General features: G+C 36.2%; 1 protein-coding gene and 1 long non-coding RNA gene across 2 annotated transcripts; one reads left to right on the top strand and one right to left on the bottom strand.

Annotated features, from left to right (window-relative positions):
- The first annotated feature begins 595 nt into the window (after positions 1-595).
- On the top strand, positions 596-1,562 carry LOC139779907 (uncharacterized). The gene is made up of 3 exons (XR_011720052.1): positions 596-650; positions 894-1,027; positions 1,352-1,562. It is a non-coding gene; the product is annotated as an uncharacterized lncRNA (long non-coding RNA).
- A 16,447-nt stretch (positions 1,563-18,009) lies between these two features.
- Positions 18,010-19,326, bottom strand: LOC139779898 (uncharacterized). The gene is made up of 5 exons (XM_071718390.1): positions 19,158-19,326; positions 18,938-19,050; positions 18,698-18,839; positions 18,472-18,608; positions 18,010-18,369 (listed from the first exon to the last, which is right to left on the bottom strand). Exons 1-5 carry the CDS (start codon positions 19,324-19,326, stop codon positions 18,010-18,012), a joined length of 921 nt encoding a protein of 306 aa, XP_071574491.1.
- Positions 19,327-20,641: the final 1,315 nt, after the last annotated feature.

Raw genomic sequence — 20,641 nt, forward strand, 5'->3', positions numbered from 1 at the left:
TATGGACTATATTAATAACGGTTCGGGCAGGTTTTATATGGATAATCTGGCTGACTTAAACCTGAACTTGATATTTCTCTCAAAATTTAGAATTTCCAGAAGCGATTTTGGAATAATGGCCCGTCTGCTAGCTGGTTACCCTTATACTAATGTCATTAAATATAAGTTTGGTATCGGCGAAACCCCCTCATGCCCGTGCGGTTCTGAGTTTCAGGACACTGAGCATGTTTTTTGGTCATGTAGTTTATTTGAAAATAATAGAAAGAAGTTTTTGCAATCTCTTTTTGAATTTAAGCTTTTGGCTCCTTTTTCATGTTTATACTTGTTTAGCAATTTAAATTATAAGATAGTTAAGGCTATTCTATCTTTCATAAAAGAATGTAATCTTAAGTTATAAAAAATTTACACGCGCTTTTTTAAAATGGTAATAAGGTTATCGATCTCAGCAAGGATATAGTGGCTTGAAGTCTTCTGCAAAATACACAAGAGGGCCCCAGCGTCCCCCTGCGCTGGTCCCGTTATCTTGTGGAGAAAGCGTGGTACTACGGTTCACATAACCGGAGATCCATAAGGGAGTCAAGAAGAAGAAGAAGAATTCGCGGACACCAGTGCTAGTGAACGTGTTTCGTTTGAAAGAAAAATTTGTGAAGGTTACTGATGCAACCTTACGCTTTGAAGTAACCTCGCTCCTAAGGGTGCGAGCACATGGGCTTATATTTTCGCGTAACGCGTATTGCATAACCAAATCAGAAGCGTTATTCGAGAAATAAATAACATAAAACGTTACGTGATTGGTTACGCGATACGCGTAACACGGAAAATAAAAGCTCATGTGCTTGCACCCTATCTAAAGGGGGCATAAGATATTGATATTTGGCCGTATTGCATTTCAGCAGGTGCCAGGAAAATTAAAGAAGAATTAAGAAGAAGATTTCTGAACAGTCGTCGGTCAACGAATTATAGACGCTTAGCGAAATTTGGAAAACATACTTTTCGCAAAATGACAGAAAATACGAGAAAAACACAAGTACGTATACATAGAAAGAGAGATTACGAGTAATCACAAGAGAAATATAATTGTTCTTTGTATATATTATTATATAACGACTTGGGCTAACCCAAGGTCGGTAAATGGCGCGTCGGTAGCGAGACTTAGCCTGCGTTCGTTTTCTTCCACTGGGAACATATACTATATTAAAAATCTATAATATACGTAACGTATTCTATATATTTTTAGTATAGTACATGCTCCCAGTGGGAGAAATTGGGAGAAAACGAACGCAGGGTTAATGAATTCGTCAATATAAATTTTATCTCATCTGTATAAGTAAAACATAATTTTTGCTATTAGGTTATGAATGATAATTCAACAAAACCACAAGCCACATACGCTGCAGTTCGCTTTTACTCGGACGAGACAAGAAAAGTGTCTGTTGTGCCAATATCACATGTCCAAGATTTTAATGCAGAAAAATGTTCTAATGAACCATATCATATTAGAAGATACGATGACAGCAATGACAAATTTAGTCTGTCACCGGGAGAAGTTTTATCTGTTTCAAATAAATATATTACTTTTTTGTACTGAATATCGGTTAGGCTGCATTCGAAAACATCACTCAAGTGTGCCTCCGTGTATCATATTATCCTTGTTGTTCACCAAATGTTAAACAAGGATAAAATGAAACACAAAGGTACTTGAGAGACGTTTCCGAACGCAGCCTTACTTTGTAGCTGCTAACGCTGATATTTCAATTTATACAAACTTATTAAATATGAATAATTAAATATTATTCATTTCATTTAATGATTTTTTTATACATCCAGTAAAATTAAAATTAATATTGTAAATATGATATCTGTTAGGTAATTTATTGGTAAATAATATTAAATGTAAATGTCAACAATTGAAGTCTTGAAGAAAATATTGGTATATTGTCTGTTCTTCCAGTAATATGAAAATACACAATACATATTTATGTTCTTAATCAAAATAATACTTCAAGATTATATTCAAAATGTTAATAAGCAATTTGTATATATATTCGAGCTGTGATTCGTTGTAAACTGTAACAGTATTTTCAAAACTTGTCAATACTTTACTGAATTAAACTATTGCTTTTAAATGTAAAATATTGAATTATACATATAAGTTTTATTGGACTTCCGGTTCCGGGACAAAGAAAGTGACAGGTGCGAGAGTAGCGGAGATAAAGTGGAAGAGAAAACTGGACTAAGAAAGGTTTGCGGAGGGTGAGAGTGGCAGAGCAGCAGGGCGGAGGTGTTCTGCAGCGGAGGTGAAGAATTCGAGTGGGTGTGAAATCGGTTAAAAAGAGAAAAGGCAAAGAAAGTGGCAGGAGCAAAGTGACAGTTGAGGCATAGACGGTAAGTAATATAGAGGGCAGACAGAATGTAAGACATTGGCGCAGAAGCGGGCATAGACTAACTCGTGTAAAGTAGGGATAACTACAAAACGGGCAATCAGCCATAGGATAGATAACGAGGAAGAGTGATAGGCAAAGTAAAAGCAGCGGATGGAGAAAAAGAAGGAGGTAGGAACAGAAAGTGAACAACAGAGAGGTAAAGGAAAGAAGGGGGAAGTCGAAGGCGAGAAGAAAACAAGAGGTAGGCCCACGAAGGCGGAGGAGCTAGCCAAACTGAGAGGAAGTGCAGACAGCCCAGGATCGGTTAAGGATTTTCTTCAAAAGAGGAAGAGGGAAGAAGAAGTGGAAGAGGCAGCTAAAGCAGAGAAAGAGTTTTTGGAAGAATTCAACACACAAAGGAGGGTCAACAGATCGCCACCAACCAAAATCAAAAAAGAAGAGGAGGGAAAAGAAAACATGGCGACTGAAGATTTATTAAAAGAAATTTTAGAGAAAATAAAGGAACAAGAGAGAGAAAGAAAGAAGGATAAGGAGGAACAAGAGAAAGAAAGAAAGAGAGATAAAGAGGAAATAAAAAACGAAATCAAGGGACTAAAGGAAGAACTGAAGAGAAGCGAGGAGATATGGGAGAAACAAAGGAAGAATATGGAAGGAAGAATTAAAAGTTTAGAAGAGAAGATGGAGAAGAAAGATGATAATACGGTAGTGCTGGAGGGAGGAGAAATAATGAGGAAAATGAAAGATATAGAAAGAAATATGGAGATGGCAGAGAGAAGAATGAGGAAAGTCAACATAATCATAAGAGAAGAGAAAACAAGAAGTGAAAAGGAAAGAGAAGAAAAAATCGAGAAGATGATAGAAGAAATAAACAAAGCGAAAGTGGCCGTCGAGGAAGTACGAGAGATAGGACATAGAGAGTTTAAAATGAAGGTATTGAGATGCAGAAACTGGGAAAGCAAAAGGGAGATAATGGGGAGAAAGAAAGAGCTAGGAAGGAAATATGGTTGCTTCCTGGATGACGACCTCACTAAGGAGGAAAGACGGATACAGAAAGAGATAAGAAAGATAGCAAGGGAGAAAAGGGAGGCAGGAAGAAGAGTAACGGTCGGTTACCAAAAAATATGGGAGGATAACAAGGAGTGGAGATGGAGCGAAAGCAAAGGTGTGCTAGAAGAGAGAAATGACTTTCGCAGATCACATTGAGAGGAAGAAGGATAAGGAAGGGCTAAGAGTGACAAACGAGAGAAAGAAGGAAGAGATACAAAAAAGGAGACATGATAGGTTTAAGAAGATAGAAGAAGAGCTGAGCGTTTCAGAAGACGTCAAAATGTATAAGGAAGAAGAGGAGGACATGAGAGGGAACGATATAGTGGAAGTCGAGGGGCAGGAGGAGGGTCACGTGGGGGAAGTGATAAGAAACGATAGGGGGAGCGAAGAGACGTGGAAAGTGGCCTTCTGGAACGTAGCGGGTATATCAAACAAGGATAAGGACTTCTGGGAAGGGATAAAGGAATGGGATGTTATTGTGATGATGGAGACTTGGACCGACGAGAAAGGATGGGAAAAAGTAAAAGAGAAACTGCCGAGGGAATATAGATGGAGAGTACAGAAAGCGACCAGGAGGAACAGAAAGGGCAGAGCGTGCGGAGGAATGCTGCTAGGAATAAGGAAAAGTATAGAAGAGATAAAGGAAGGAAGGGAGACGGAGATAGAAGGAAAAATCGAAGGTAAGATAAGGATAGGAGAGGAAATATGGAGGATAATAGGAATCTATGTAAACAACGATATAGACAAAAAATTAGAAGGATTGAAAGAATGGACGGAGGAGGGGGAAAAGGGAGTAAGAACCATAATAGGTGGGGACTTTAATGCGAGAACAGGAGAGGAAGGAGGATGGGAAGAGGAAATCGAGCGAAGAGATGAGGATAGAGGGAGGAGGTCTAAAGACAAGAAGATAAATAAGGAAGGCAGGAAATTACTGGAGTTCATCGAGGAGAGAGGATGGATGATATTAAACGGAGGCACGAAGGGGGATGAGGAGGGAGAGTATACATATACGGGAGGGAGAGGCGAGACGGTCATAGACTACGTAATAGGGGAGGAGGAAGTCAGAGAAAAAGTGGTAAGACTGGAAATAGGAGAAAGGATAGATTCGGACCATCACCCAATAATACTTTGGGTGAGAGGTAGCCCAAAGAGAAAACAAAAAAGGAGAGGAGCAGAAAGAATAAGAAGAAAAGGAATATGGAATGAAGAAGGAAGAACACAATTTAGAGAGAGGCTAGGCGCGATTGGAGGAAATAGAGATCTGCAAGAGGAAATAGAGGAAGGAACAATGAAGATAAGAAAAGTGATTGAAGAAAATGAGGATAAGAGTGAAAAAGGAGCTATTAAGAACAGAAGAGGGTGGTGGGACGAGGAATGTACGGAAGGTAAGAGGGGAGTGAGAAGAGAATTGAGGAAATGGAGAAAAGGAAAAGGTGAGGTAGAAAGATATAGAGAAAGAAAGAAGGAATATAGGGATATGTGTGAAAGGAAGAAGAAAGAGGAGAAAGAAAGGATGATTAAAGAGATCGGAGAAGCGAGAACGGAGGGAGAGGTATGGAAGTTGATAGGCAGAGCGAGGAAGAGAAGAAAAAGAGTGAACGAAGAGATAAAACAGGAAGAATGGAAGGAGTACTTCATGGAACTGATGGGCGGAATGGAGAACAGGGTGGTGAAGGGAGAGGGGGACGGAAATAGACAGGAGGAAGAAGAGATAGAATTAGAAGAGGTAAGAAACGTAATAAAGAAACTGAAGACAGGAAAAGCAATAGGCAATGACGGGATACCAAACGAGGCATGGAAATATGGAGGAGAAGAAATGGTGAATTGGATATGGGAAGTATGCAAACGGGTCTGGAGAGGGGAAGGTTGGCCGGAACAATGGAAGGAAGGTGAGATAATCCCACTAGTTAAGAAAGGAGAAGGGCGAGAGGTGAAGGACTATAGAGGAATAACCATTATGTCATCGATGCACAAAATCTACACGGCGATACTAGCGGAAAGAATAAGAGAGGAAGTAGAAATGAAGAAGCTGATCCCCGATAATCAAGCAGGATTCAGGAAAGGAATGGGAACAATGGATCAAATATTCGCTTTGAACTACCTGGTGAACAGACAAATAGGAAAAGAGAAAGGAAAAATGACTGTATTTTTTGTGGACTTGAAGGCGGCCTTCGACTCAGTGGATAAAAGAGTGTTAATCAAAACAATGAGAGAAAGAGGAGTGAGACAAGGACTGATAGACAGGGTGGAGGAAGTACTGAGGGAAACAAAGAGCAGAGTAGGGAGAGGAAAAGAGAGTGGAGGACAATTCTGGACAGCGAAAGGCTTGAGACAGGGATGCCCACTAAGCCCAATACTATTCAATCTACTAATCGCAGACATAGAGGAATACATAAAGAAGGGTGGATGGGGAGGCGTGAAACTAGGAGGAGAGAAGATATACACGCTAATGTATGCAGATGATATAGCACTGCTAGCGGAGGAGGAGCAGGACATGAGAGCAATGATAAGCAGGCTGGAAGGATATCTAGACAGAAAAGGTTTAACTCTGAGTATAGAGAAATCAAAGATAATGAGGTTCAGAAAGGGAGGAGGAAGGAAGAAGAAGTGCGACTAGAGATGGAAGGGAAAAAAATTAGAGGAGGTTAAAGAATTCAAGTACCTGGGGTACACGCTGAAGGAGAATGGAGGACAGGAGGCGCACATTAGAGAGAGAAGAAGAAAGGCAGCAAGAGTAATGAGGGAAGTGTGGGGGATAGGAAAGAGGATGTGGAAAAAGGACTGCAAAAGAAGAATCTGGCTATATGACACCCTGATATGGACGGTGATGGGATACGGAGCAGAAATATGGGGATGGAAGGAAAGGAGAGAGGTTGAAGGTATTCAAGAGAGATATCTAAGATGGGTACTCGGAGTAAACTGGAGGACGCCGGGATATATGGTCAGAGACGAGCTAGAAAGAGAAAAAATGAGAGCTAGAGCAAGCAAAAGAGCATGGAGGTTTGAAAGAAAACTGGGAGAAGGTAGAGGAGGAGAAATAGCGAGAAAGTGTATGGAAGAAATGAAAGAGAGATGGAAGAGAGGAAGGATAATAGGAAAATGGGAGCATGAGAGAAAAGACTACTTGGAAGGGATCGGAGTAGAAACGGAAGAAGAAGAAGAGCTTGAGGAGGAGGAATTGGAAAAGAAGGAGAAAGAGAAGGATAGACAAGAAAGGATGGAAAAGATCACGAAATCGAAGTACAACAGGTGGTATAAGAATATAAGGAAGGAAGGGATCCCGGACTATTTAAAGAAAGGATGGGAGGAAGCGAGATGGAGCAGGGTGGCAAGATTCAGACTTGGTAATGAAGTGAGGGAGGGACTATACTGGGGTGAAGAGGAGGATAGAAGGTGCAGGATGTGTGGGAGGGAGGAGGAAACATGGGAACACATATGGAAGGAGTGTGCCAGATGGGAGGAGTGGGACGGAGAGGGATGGCAAGACGTGGTGGGTAGACTGCTGGGAGAGAAGGGGGAGGGAGAGAAATGGATGAAAGCAGTAGAGGAAATGAGACAAGAGGAGAGAGGGAGAAGAACGGAAAGTGCAGGGGGAAGAGCCAATAACCTCCCGAAAGAGGACTAAGCAGGACGAGACATCGAAAAGGAATGAAGGGAACCTACGTCGAGGTAGATAAGCAGGGGAACATAAAGGGTAGATAAGCAGGTAGGGGAACAACAAGAGAGGAGGAAGTGAAAAGGAAGATGAGGGAGGTATAAAAGAATGTATTCTATTAGATTGAATGAACGGAGCAGAATGAGCCGATACAATACTCCTTTAACCCGGGAGAAAGAGAAAGTGGTACTAGAGGTGAGAATAGCGGAAATGGCAAGGCGGGTACACAATGCACGCCGCCACAACGGGTAAAATGGATTGGCGGCAAGGTCGAGAGTGCGATGGAAGAGAGTAACAGATCGAGGAAAACAGGCGAGAAGTGCACGTGGCGAGAATAAAGGTGATAAGAAAGCGACAGTAAAAGAAGCAAGGCAGGAACAGCAGAAAGAGTTGACGACGGAGGAGTAAAGGTAAAGAGCGGCAGAAAGAGTTATCTAAGGAATTGAATGAGAGAGACGGGCAGAGGACAGGAGGAGGAGAAAGGTACATATAAGCAGAGGTATTAATCAGACATTTTCTACTATCCACAGATACCGCAGGAAGGAAGTAGAGGAATGATGAGCAGAAAAGTGGCGTTAACAGTCGACAGGGAGGTGATAGAGGCGATAATAGACGAACGACTGAAAGATCTCAAGAGAGAAATAAAGGAGCTGAAGAAGGAGAGGGACGCGATGGATAGAAGGATGAACAGAATGGAACAAGACCAAGGCAAAAGGAAGAGGGACGAGAGCGAAGAGAGAGGGGATAACACATACAAGAGAAAATGGTGTTTCAAAGACAATGAGGAGAGCGAGGAAGAAAAAAGAAAGAAAAACATTATAATTAGAGTCGAGAAAGTGATATGGGGGGAAGGCGGCACAAACCTGAGCAAAGTGCAGAAGCTGATATCGAAAAGATTGAAGGTGGAGGTGGAATTGAAGGAGGTGAGCGTGCTAGGGCAGAGAGGGGAATGGCTCACGATGCTGCTAAAGTTGGGAAACGAGGATGACAAATGGAAAGTGTTAGATGCAAGAAGAAGAGAAGGAAGCAGAATGAGAGTAAAAATGGACGAAGACAAGTCACTGGAGGATAGGATCAAAGAAAGAAAAGAGAGAGAAAAGAGAAAGGAATGGAAGGAGAAGCAAAACAGAAAGTCAAGCAGGTCAGCAGAGGATGAAATTTCAAAAAAGATGGAAGAAAATCTTCTAATGATTTCCGACGAGGAAGAGGAGGGATCGGAGGGAAGGAGCTGGAAGTGGTAGGGAGGGGGATAACAAAATGCAAAAATTGTAAAGGGTTGGGTACGTCCCTATAAAACGCCAAACTAATGTATTGTATGTATTATATGTAATGGGTGACGGGAATTATTGTAAAGGGTTGGGTACGTCCCTACAAAACGCCCTTTTGGACCCCATGTGGGTAATAAAGTACACGTTATCAATCAATCATATAAGTTTTATTAATTTATCTTATTTTCATAATTGATCTTATTCGAATAATATATTGAAACTTCTTAGGAGTATTTTTCAGTCTTGTTTCTGCAGGGATATGTATTGAAAAAATTTTATTGAATTATTTATTAAAATTGTTTGCAATATTTAAATTGACAATATAAATGACTTCAGTTAATCTGAAACAATAATTTAAAAAATGTTAAGTTTCCACTTTTTTTACTTATATTCCTTAAGAAATATTTATTTTCTCTTCCTAATAATTTCTTTGGATCCAATAACAGGAGTAAAGGTTTATTGGAAACTAATTTTTATTGTACCTTTTTTTATTTGAAATAAAGAAAATTAATAATATTTTGAATTTAAGTCATGATTTTCCTATAAAATTGTTATCAATATTTTAAGGACTGTAATAAATTTTACAGCATTTTTTTATGTAAAAATTAATTAATTAAATTAATAATTTATATTAATTTGAATACATATTACAGTATATAGCATACTGAAGCTTCATTAAAAAATAACTTGGAAATTTCTTGTAACGCTTGATTGTTATTCCAATTAAACCATAAAGTGCATTGTTGAATATAAAAAGAATAGAGAAGAAGCAAAAAGAAAAATTATTTAAGAAGGAATGTTTGCAAACAATAATGTTCATTCAGTTTTGGAAAAACATTCTTTCTTTATTGTAAAGTCTAATTTATTATAAATAACTATCTAATGTTGCAGACAATAAAGAAAATTTATTAAGCAGAAGCGGACGCCACAAATTTAAAAAAATACGACGCAGTGATGCATTGGAAAAATTACGTTTAAAATCAAAAGATGGTGGTATTCACGAAAAAAATTAGGTAAAGTAACGAATATTTGTTTTTTCGTACTTATTGTAATGTTTGATTATTGACTTTGCTATTACAAGTAATAATAACAGTGACAATAATATAAACAACAATAACAATAATAATAATAATGGTAATAATAATTACAGAAAATTCAAACCAAATTGAAGAAACTAGCAAAACTAAAGAGTGGAAAAAAACAGTTGAATAAATTTTTGAAAGGAAGACGACAATTGGTCGATAGCGATGAAAGTGATAACGTTTTTACAGAAAATGAAAATGATGAATCAAACGAACAAGGTAAAGAGGGAAAAGTTAAATAAATATTATATTATTACTTATTCAAGCATGTAAATAGATAAAACGATAAATTTTAATATTATTTACTGCATAATTTTCTTCTTGAAGACTCTGAAAGTACTGAAATTGCATCTCCTGCACTGAGAGAAATGTTTCGGTTATCAGAACAAAATATCATTTGTTACTTGATGACTTGCTAAGGAAACTGATCGATGAGTTGCTGTTGCGAATTATTTCTCGTTATTCGTCATTTTAACGAATCATACATCGTCTGCGGTACAAACTACATTTGTTATTTTCTATTTGTTTGGTATACAAAATACATCGCTATTACAACTATAATATCAGTAACCCCAACGAATATAACAATAAGCGTTGTACCAACAGAAGAGATCCGTTGTTTCGAACAAATGATTTGCGCTAATTTTCGCGCCAATTTCCGCGCCACGTAAGTCCGTGGCGTGCGTGCGGTGCTACCAGTCATGGCTGCATGGCTCCTGCATCAGGACGCGTAAACGTTTGCTGCATGGCCAGAAGCGACGTGGTATTCGTGGTAACCAATAAACTTTTGGTTCTTACGGGCAGCGGCACGTTGATTGACTACTGCGTCGCTTCTTGCATGGCGACAAGCATAACCGCGTTCTGTGAGCAGGAACCATCGAAGTAAGGCAGCTTGTGCTTGTGTTTGTGCTGTTTCTGTGTGGACGGTTATTGAAATGAGTACAGTGAAGGAAGCAGATCCCGTATCCCAACGGCTTAAGCGCTGGGGTTTAAGTGCGGAAGTCATACAAGCATTAAAAGGTAAAGAAAATATCTATTTCTATCTTAACAGTGCCAGTGTGTCATTTATAACATATTTTAAGTAAAATGGCTGTAATAAAAAACGTAAGGCACAACAATATCGCCAGAGATTTACATCGATCTTGTACAATAATTAGAAAAATCTAGATAACCTGCAAATATGCACTATATTTGCAGGCAACCTGACGTCAGAAAGAAAAACCTCATGATATTTTTTACATTCAGAAATTACGAAGCGTATTATGAGCGATAGAGTCAAGTTACATAGTTATAGTTTTACTCCATAAAAATAACTTTTGTTATACAAAGATCATAATTTCAATATAAAGTTCTTTGATTCTTTATTTATTAAAATATTTTTCGCTTGTCTCATCTGTTATAGATCAGAAAATAACAGAGGAAGTATTTCCTCACTTGGATAGTGAGACTATATGTTTATTAATTCCCTTTGTTGGAGAGAGGCTACTTTTCAATTTAAAATTCAAGGCAGAGCAGACAATTAATGAGGTACTGTAATTAATATTCTGTCACAGCAATAAATACTATGACAAATCTTTAAGAAACTGTATAAAAACTTGTAACAATTTTTGTATGTAGCTTCATATTGATACAGATGTAATAAATAAAACTGAAAGGACTAGCGCTACAGTCATAGCTACTGTTGGTAATTATTTAAAATTCTGCACTTTATTAAATGAGTATCAAAATCTATTAAATATGTATATTTTAATGTTAATAATATTAAAACTTTTTATCCAGAAAAAAATGGTGAAGTTACAGTACTACAAGAACCGATCTTTCATGAGGATTTTAGTGAAAATGATAAAGTTTTATCTCACAATACAATACAGCAGGTCCAAAGCAATTCTGATTTGCAAATAAAAAGGGAAGGAATAAATGATAGATATGTAAGTAATTGGTATTCTCTTATCAAAATTTATGTACGAAACTGAAATTCAGATAAGTAACTTTTATTAAATTTATTACAAGTTTATTGTGGCATATGATTCTTTATCTGCTCTGAGATGAAATCTGTATGCTCTCTGTCGTTGCAGGATTTGGAATCAATTCTTAAGAAATATGATAAGGGTTTAATTGTGCTTCAAGAATACAATATCAATAAGAAACTTAGTTTCATGAACAGAAATGATCTGGCGGAACTTATCATAGTGTATGAATTAAGAGATGATTTAGATAAACGGTATTTGAAAAATTTTGAAGTGTGCATGCAATTTTGAAGTTTAACTTATCTCTTTTTGTCGAGACAACTTTCTTACATACATGCTATTGTTGAAATAATTCCTTTTATTGAGAGATTTTAACGTTTGTTTTGCTTTGCTTTCCAGCCTGTCGCCTGAAAGGCTTAATTTTATTTCCAATAAAATAATTGAACTTTTCCCTACTGAAACAAAGGTGCGTTGTCTTTGCATTAACTTTTGCTTTTTATTTAGAATTGAAAACAGAACGGCTTTTTTACATAAAATTTTACTTTTTATTTTTATTATCGTTTTGTAATATTTTGTGTAGGAAACGTATATTGATATTGATCCCAGCAGTGGGACTTGCAACACAGGAAAAGGTAAATTGTATAACAAATGGTATAATAAAAGAAGGCAACTTGCCAAATTAAATCTTATCCCTGCTGGAAGGAAAGGAAGACAGAAGGGAAAGAAAAGAGCAAGGGAGGACGATGAAAGTATGAAATTTTATAATTTATAAGTTATAATTTTTTTAAATTTTATACTGTTAAAATTTCTAATATATTTTCTGTTGCTTTTGTATAAACTCAGATATTTTTCTTTTAGTAATAACAACAGATGAACCTAGTGAAAATGACGACGCTCTGCTTTGGTTGAAAAACAGTTCACAACCGTGGTCTAAAGTTGTAGATTATTGGCAGCAAACTTCAGCAAGCGGCAATTGAGCAAATGGTTGTGGACTATCCGACAACAAGTACCCGAACTATAGCACACTACCAAGAAATTAGTCAGTCAACGGTATGTAAGGCTCTAAAGTCGGCTCACTTCCATCCTTATAAAGTTATTCTGACCCAAGAATTGTATGCTAATGATAAACCCCGTAGGCTGGAGTATTGTAGTTGGCTCCTTAATGTGAGTGAGGAGAATTATGACTTCTCCAAATACATTCTTTTCTCTGATGAATGTACCTTTCAAAACAATGGCATCATTAACCGCCATAACTCACGTTATTGGGCCAGAGAGAATCCCTACTGGATGGAACAAGCACATTCTCAAGTCAGGTGGTCGGTGAACGTTTGGGCGGGTATTCTCGGTGATCACATCATAGGTCCATATTTTATTGATGGCAAGGTCGATGGCGAAAGATACCGAAATTTCCTTACAAATAAACTTGTTGCCTTGTTAGATGAGGTGCCACTGGAATCACGTATTAATATGTGGTTCCAGCAGGACGGCCATCCTGCACACACTGCCAAGGCAACAAGAGAGTTATTAAATAGGAAATTCGGATACCGTTGGATCGGACTTCATGGTCCCCGCGAATGGCCACCGCGTTCACCAGATCTTACACCTCTTGATTTTTTCCTATGGGGTTATCTGAAGCAGCAGGTATACGCTACGCGACCTGTTAGCCCTGAAGATCTGAAGGATAGAATTGTACGAGCTTGTCGTGCAATTCGTCCTCAGACCTTACGCCGGGTACATAAGGCAATCTTGGACAGAGCAGTACTTTGTGAAAAAGTGGAAGGGGGTCATTTTGAGCCTTTTCTCAAATAAAAATAGAAATATGTTGTGAACATGTTACGCATGTCACACGCTGATATATTTTTTTATATCCGTATGTGCTTTTACGCAATATGATTTTAACATATTTCTGTTTGAGTCTTACATACCAAAGAAGTCTGAAAGCGTGAAATCAGGTAAATTTTTAAGCAATTATTTTCATACGCAAAAAATATGCGGTAAAATATTTATTCTTATAGAGAAATAGAGCCATGCAATTATTCTATTTATAAGAATATGTATTTTCCCGCTTTAATTTATTGAGTAAATGTAGCTTCGAGCGTACTACATATTGCCCGTAATGCGATTTATAGTTCTTAAGGCGCTTGAATTCAAAAGGACTTCGGTTCGCGCGGCTCAACGTACGCCACAGCCGATAAGTTAGTTACAAGTACGGTCGGTATCTCGCCTTTGATGGTAAAAGACTGGTTCACGAAATAAAATTCACCCTGTATAATCTACTATAATACAAGGAAAAAAATGTTCTTCAATTAAATCTAAGAAGTATGATAATATTGTAAATCTATACCTCTTTTTGGTCGGTAAACAATGCAACTTCTTCTTCGTCTGGGCAGAGGAGTTTCTACATACTCTTTTATTAATGAATAATAAAAATATAAATAAAAATAAAATTACGTTAATTAAAGAAAATAAAAAATTGCTTCATTCTACAAAACTACATTACCTGATCTTTCATCATCATCATTATTGACGGTGTTATGCGGTAAAGGTGATTGTGCATGTTGGTTTCCTGGACTTCTCACAGGGCTGTGATTATCAATAGGAGGAGACCGTGCATTTGTAATATTTTCATAATTTTCAACTACAACATTACACAATAATATACGTTAATTTTTTAAATAGTTTTTTTACACATAATATTAAATTTATATTGTATAATGAAAAAAATGATTTTAAAAGATAAATTACTTAAGTCTTTACAAAAATATTTAATTTCTTATGTAACATTACGTGGCATCTGCTCATCGTGAGGATCAATACGATTATTGTTTCGTTGGAGTTCTGGTGTTAAGGATTTTAAAGCTTTTGAAGCTCTTCTGGGGCTATCGTCAATGATACCACACTGAGAGAAATTTTCTGTTAATGTAACAAGACACCAGTTTCTGCAACAAATTTGGTCTGTAGCTATAGTGACAGCAAATAACGCAGTAGTGGAAACAAATCTGATTTGCTGCTTTTGATTCACTGCTCTAACAACACAAAAAGACACTTTCGTAATGATGACAAATGCTATTGATCCGTTGTTCTAACTAATCATTCGTAAACCGTACTGAATTTGATTTGTTTTGATAGCAATGATTATTAGCAAAGGCTGCAAATATTATTTCAGCAAATTAGTTGTTCTACTAACAAATAAATGTTTCTTTCTGTACAAAATTGGGAAAGAAATGACAATGCATTATTGTTATATTAAAATTAAGTGCATTTGAACATGATATATGCAACACAATCAATATTTCAAATAAAAGATATGAGCATACATAACATCATATAGTAGTTTATAATTTATGAATAAACATAACATTATATATAAAGATTTACAATGGCTACTCACTTAGCTACAGTTTCTTAAATCATCTATACAATTTTAAATCATGTCTATACAACGCATCATAATACGCATCAATACAAAAAAGAAACATATTTTTGGATCCTGTCCTATCATTAACAATATTATTAGGAATACTTAGAATATGACATCAAAAACTGTATAGTATATAGTATATCGTTAAGTTATGGAAAAGAAAAGGCTTTTGTTTAATACCGTTTAGTTAGAACCGTTTAGTCTTTATTCTTTAGTCACTCTTTAACTTTTGAAACTAAATAAAAAATTCTCTGCTGAAATTACGCGTAACTATCGTTTTGTGGAACGTAAAGTAGTTTTAGTGTATACTTTAAAATAAATTGATTCTCCAAGAACAAAAAAAATGATAGATTATGGAAAGTTACTGAAATGTTCTTAGTATAATAAAACGTAAATTAAATGTATGCTAGGTTCTCGAGCGTCGCGTCCATCTAATACTCGACATGTCCGTTTAATTTTGGAGACAAACGCCAGAAAATTTTGTTGCAACTTACGCAATTTTTAAATACTATAATTAAGGACAACATATTTTCCTCTATTAGCCATTGTATATGCATACAATGGATATGAATCAAGCAAATCACTTATTTTAATACATATCCAATCTTGGGTGGGTTCAACTTCATAGCCTAATACATGTTCATACAACCCGACATTCAAAAGTACAGTGCAAACAAGAAGTGGGCAAACGTCATGACCATTCGCAATGATGGTGACCACCTCTCCAAACTGTGGACATAAATCCTGAGCGCCTACTACTACAACCATACCTAACTTATAGGTAGTTCCCTTATAATCAACCGAGTTAAAAGTCATGCAATCTGTATCTCTGAGTTCAAGTGGAAGAGTGTGAATAAAGGGTAACATATCATCCAAAGTCATAATATGACCTGGACCGGTTTGTATGTCAGGTATTAAACCTTCCTTTGATAGAAATCGATGGCACATACTCATCTGGTGTTTTACAGCAAGCGAATGAGTTATATTCAAACGAGACATATTAGCTGCAGCAGCTTGGGTAAAGTCTCTATGCTTGGCTTCATTTCGAATGGTCGACAAATGAGAGATTGGACCACTTTGTTCAATAATTCTCGGGTAGTGAGTCAGAAAATGCATTTTTGGAGTAAGAGTGTCTCCCGTTAATGAAACAAAAAGTTCATGATGCTCTTGTATTAAAACTTTTAAACGAGAACGAGAACCTCTTGACAATCTTTTTGCGAGTATAATATCAAGTATTTGACGCATTAGTAAATAAAGTTGCCAGTATGGGTTATCTTCATTAACTAAATCGCCCACAATGACTCCAAAAAGTTTGACGAAACATAGCATTTCTGAACCAGTCATTTTTATTTTCTTTTTCTTTAAGTGATCGGTAGATATTTGTGGCGGTTTATTTACTGACTGCTTAGGCCCATAATTAAACATAAGTATCCTATTGTTTAAAGACTCAAGATTAAAACATTTGTACTTGACATCAGTGAGATTACTTAAAATCTGAATCATATCAACATTACATAAACCTTCTCGACCATCATGCAACTCATCGACACTATAATTATCAGTCATATGAAAGGAGGATATATCGTGAAATACACATTCCTCTTTCAAACCTGTTTCAGAAACATTAGATAATTGAATATCATTATCATAATTTAAAACATTTCTCAAAAGAGCAGGTTCTTCTATTGCTCCTTTCTGTGCGTGCTGTGTGTCTTTTTTATTCATTTTGCAAAATCTGCAGAAAAAGTGAGCAGAAAAGGACTCTACCAAACCAAGTACTCCGTTTAATCCTAAGTTATCTCCTGTTATTAACCCTAGAACAAAAAAAACCCGTTTTAACCCTTGACTGCTTTGGACCAAAATACCTTCACTCTCAAGTGATTTTAGAATTGTAATCAAAGGGGAAAACGTTACTTTGTTTGTAAAATATGATCTTGTCCAGCTTTCAAACAGCAGTACAAGAAATATATTTTTTAAAAGAGAACGAGACTCCGGAGGTAAACAAGGCAGTGATACATATACAGCTCCAAGTTTGCCAGAATGAGATCCCAGTGGATTATTCACTTCCACGTCATCAAAATAAACAAAGAGAGGCAAAACAATATCATCCTCTGAGTACTTTTTTCTCTTTTTGATCCATAAGAGACCTTGAATGAAATTATGTAATCCTGAATTTTCCTTATTTAAAGACTCCATGTAAGCTAAAGTATCTTGCAACGCATTAGGCATCTCAAAAAATTTTGTTAGTATCATATCTAAAGGAATGTATTGGCCATACACAGGAACATATTTTCCTTTTACAATATTATTATCTCTCGTAGCACGAAATATTTGGCCCATTTCATAACGTACAGGAGCAATATAATCTGTAGAATTTGAAAAGTGTTTAAAACGAAAATATTCCGATGTAAGGTGTTTAAAAGGATTTTCCAAGGCTTCAAACATAATTTGCAATTCTTGGATTTCATTCTGAGCACAGTTGCAGCTTTTCATAATATCCATTATCTTTTGTCTAAGTAGTGCCAAGTACTCACCGCCAATCATAGAAGTTAAATCAACTATTACTGTTTGAATTAAGTTTCTTGGAAAACGAGGATTACAGGACAATTTTGACACAATCATTTCAGCCGACCGTTGCAGAGATGATATAAACTGATCGGGACTTACGAAATTAACATTGTTAAAATCAGTTTCTGCCTCAATGCTATCCGTATCAGATAATAGTAAATTATAATTAATATTTTCATTATTAGAAGAGGAAACTTGTTTATCATTTCTTACTGCTTTATTTACCACTGCGCCTGGATATATTAAAGGAAAATTGTGACATTTCTGAAGATGTTTTCGAAAAGAATTTTTTGTTATAAACTTTCTAAGACAACCATTTTCTCCACATTTGTAAAATGACAAACCAGGATGTGCAATAATGAGGTGGGCAAACAAGCTCCGGATGAAAGTGAAGGTTTCTTGGCACAAATTGCACGTAGGCATTTCGATTTGTATTCTATACAAACTAAAAGACACTTGAAACTATTTCCCGAAATAATAAGATGGGCACAGCAAAAGTATAACAGTCTGTTTTGATCTTGAGTCTTTAAACTTACTCTTACACAGGTAATTTATAAAATATAATTTATAATTTAATACGCGCGCACAGCAACAAATCGAAACCAAGAAAATACTTATTATGGGGTGTTGCTACGGTATGATGAAAATTCCTTCAATAAAATCTCGACACTACTATAATGGGGATCATATTGACGATTTCGTGGCATATCATATGCAGCACGCTGAATAAATTGCCAAATCTGAGCACACTCTGGCGGGTATTGAATGTGAAGAGCATGGAAGACTTTAAAGCATACATCAATGGCTTTTAATGGAGTGTCCACTTCAAAGTATTTTCTTACCCCCAATACCACAAAACTTTGATGAATTTCTGGTAGCTCAGGACCAACAATGGCTACCAAGGGCTGAAGATCACAACAGTGTTGGGCAAGCTTTTCTTGTCGAGAACGAAGTTGAACTTCTAAGTCCCCTATAATCTAAAAGCAAAAATAAATAATTGTACACAATAGATATTTCTCACTGAAAAATAAAACTAATAATGTATGATAGAACTATCAAATTATTTTCAAAAATTTTACCTTAACATGTAGGATAAAACTCTCCTGCACTTCTATTTTTGAGGGCCGCCATTCTTTAATTTCTTTTATCTGCTTCCGTGCGTTTACACAGGCGAACAAATGTGAAATAGATGACAAAATTTTTAAAGTTCTTACATCTGTGAGAAAAAAGATATACATACTCATAAGAAACATTTATGTAAAAAAGGTACAAAATTTATATAATTAAACGTTAAGCATTTTTTACACATACCTTCAGATACTATATTACTGCTGAAATCTTTTATCTTATTATTCAACTTTTCGAAAAGAAAATCTGAAAGTTTTGGCCAGTTCACAAACAATTTCAGTACTTTGTCCGGATTTCTCTTTTCGAAATCAATCTCTAGCTGCAAGACAATATAGTTCTCAGTATAATTTTAACTATTCCTTCTTTAAATAAAGGTTTGCACTGCTTTGAGTTACACATAATATTAATGTTATTCACCAAAGTATAGCCTTTTGCATTATCCAGAGCAGGATATTGTGCCATATACTGGCCTACAGATAGTCCGTCTGTCAACAATTCCGACCTGCGCTTTGTTATTCGCGGTGTTCGTCCTTTACGAAAATAATAAAACAATAATAAAAGTACATAATATTTACAAATAATAATACGAGTATACATAATATTTAAAATATTAATAGAAAATTTTGTAAATAAATACCTGGACGCTTAACAGGTTTAAATTGACCAAATTTTCGCAACCGCGACTCCAGCCTCATAAAAAATACATGATCCGGATGCTTTCGCTCTGGATATGTTAAAGCATAGGCTCTTGTGGCTATTCGTGGGCGTCGATTGTACTTGCCATAAAGCAATATCATGTCTGTCATTTCGGCGTTCGTAAAATTGTGTGTCATTTTCGTACGATCTTTACTTACACGAAATGTTACGAAACGAAGCAAGAGAAACGATCTCACTGCGAATGTCGACGTGTACAAACAAAAGAACGTAAAAACAAATGAACATCAGTTTCCAAGCAGAAGGATTGTCGATATTCGTTTTTACATTTTCTTACTTTTTGTTACCGCGGGAAACTACGACAGCTTATGCTCTAAGATACTCGGAAACTCTAACTTCATAAAAAAGTGTACTTTCCACCAGCACCAAAAGTGTTTATTTGTTTTTACGTTCTTTTGTTTGTACATTTTACGAACGCCGAAATGACAGACATGATATTGCTTTGTGGCAAGTGGTCATTTTGAGCCTTTTCTCAAATAAAAATAGAAATATGTTGTGAACATGTTACGCATGTCACACGCTGATATATTTTTTTATATCCGTATGTGCTTTTACGCAATATGATTTTAACATATTTCTGTTTGAGTCTTACATACCAAAGAAGTCTGAAAGCGTGAAATCAGGTAAATTTTTAAGCAATTATTTTCATACGCAAAAAATATGCGGTAAAATATTTATTCTTATAGAGAAATAGAGCCATGCAATTATTCTATTTATAAGAATATGTATTTTCCCGCTTTAATTTATTGAGTAAATGTAGCTTCGAGCGTACTACATATTGCCCGTAATGCGATTTATAGTTCTTAAGGCGCTTGAATTCAAAAGGACTTCGGTTCGCGCGGCTCAACGTACGCCACAGCCGATAAGTTAGTTACAAGTACGGTCGGTATCTCGCCTTTGATGGTAAAAGACTGGTTCACGAAATAAAATTCACCCTGTATAAAGTAACATCTTATAAAAATAATTTAATTTTTATGTAGTTCTAAGGGAATTAGCAGAAGGGCGTGATGATACAGATGATGATGATATATTTAATAATCGGCTGTCGTCAGACATACGGGAAGTGAATCCAGAGAACTTTGAATTATATCAAAAAGAAGGAGATGAGGTATGCTATATTTCATTCATACAACATTGTATAATTTTAAATTTGTATATTTGTAAATAAAAATGTAATTATTTACTATTATATATTTCTTACTAGATATATGTAGGCTGCGGAAAATTCATCCAATTATCCTTCTGGGAATATCTAAAACAACGTAGTCACGGAGTGTTTTTGCGAGAGTTACTTTCAATTTTTTGGACTAAACACACACTAGTAAATAGATGTATAAAGGAGTCGAAAACACATGTTGAGCTACAAAATAGATCACCGCGTAAGCACTTGACACCGAGGAAATATAA

The sequence above is a fragment of the Temnothorax nylanderi genome, unplaced genomic scaffold (assembly GCF_030848795.1).
Source record: "Temnothorax nylanderi isolate EJ_2023f unplaced genomic scaffold, tnyl_v1.0 TNYL_tig0249_pilon, whole genome shotgun sequence".
Classification (NCBI taxonomy): Eukaryota; Metazoa; Arthropoda; class Insecta; order Hymenoptera; family Formicidae; genus Temnothorax; species Temnothorax nylanderi.

Excerpts from the sequence above, each read along its gene's own strand:
- LOC139779898 (XM_071718390.1), bottom strand. The coding sequence starts at position 19,326 with ATGACAGACATGATATTGCTTTATGGCAAGTACAATCGACGCCCACGA. Across the intron at positions 19,051-19,157 it reads TAAACCTGTTAAGCGTCCAG|GACGAACACCGCGAATAACA; the intron begins GTATTTATTTAC and ends ATTTTCGTAAAG. Across the intron at positions 18,609-18,697 it reads TATAGTATCTGAAGGTATGT|ATGTAAGAACTTTAAAAATT; the intron begins GTAAAAAATGCT and ends TTTTTCTCACAG.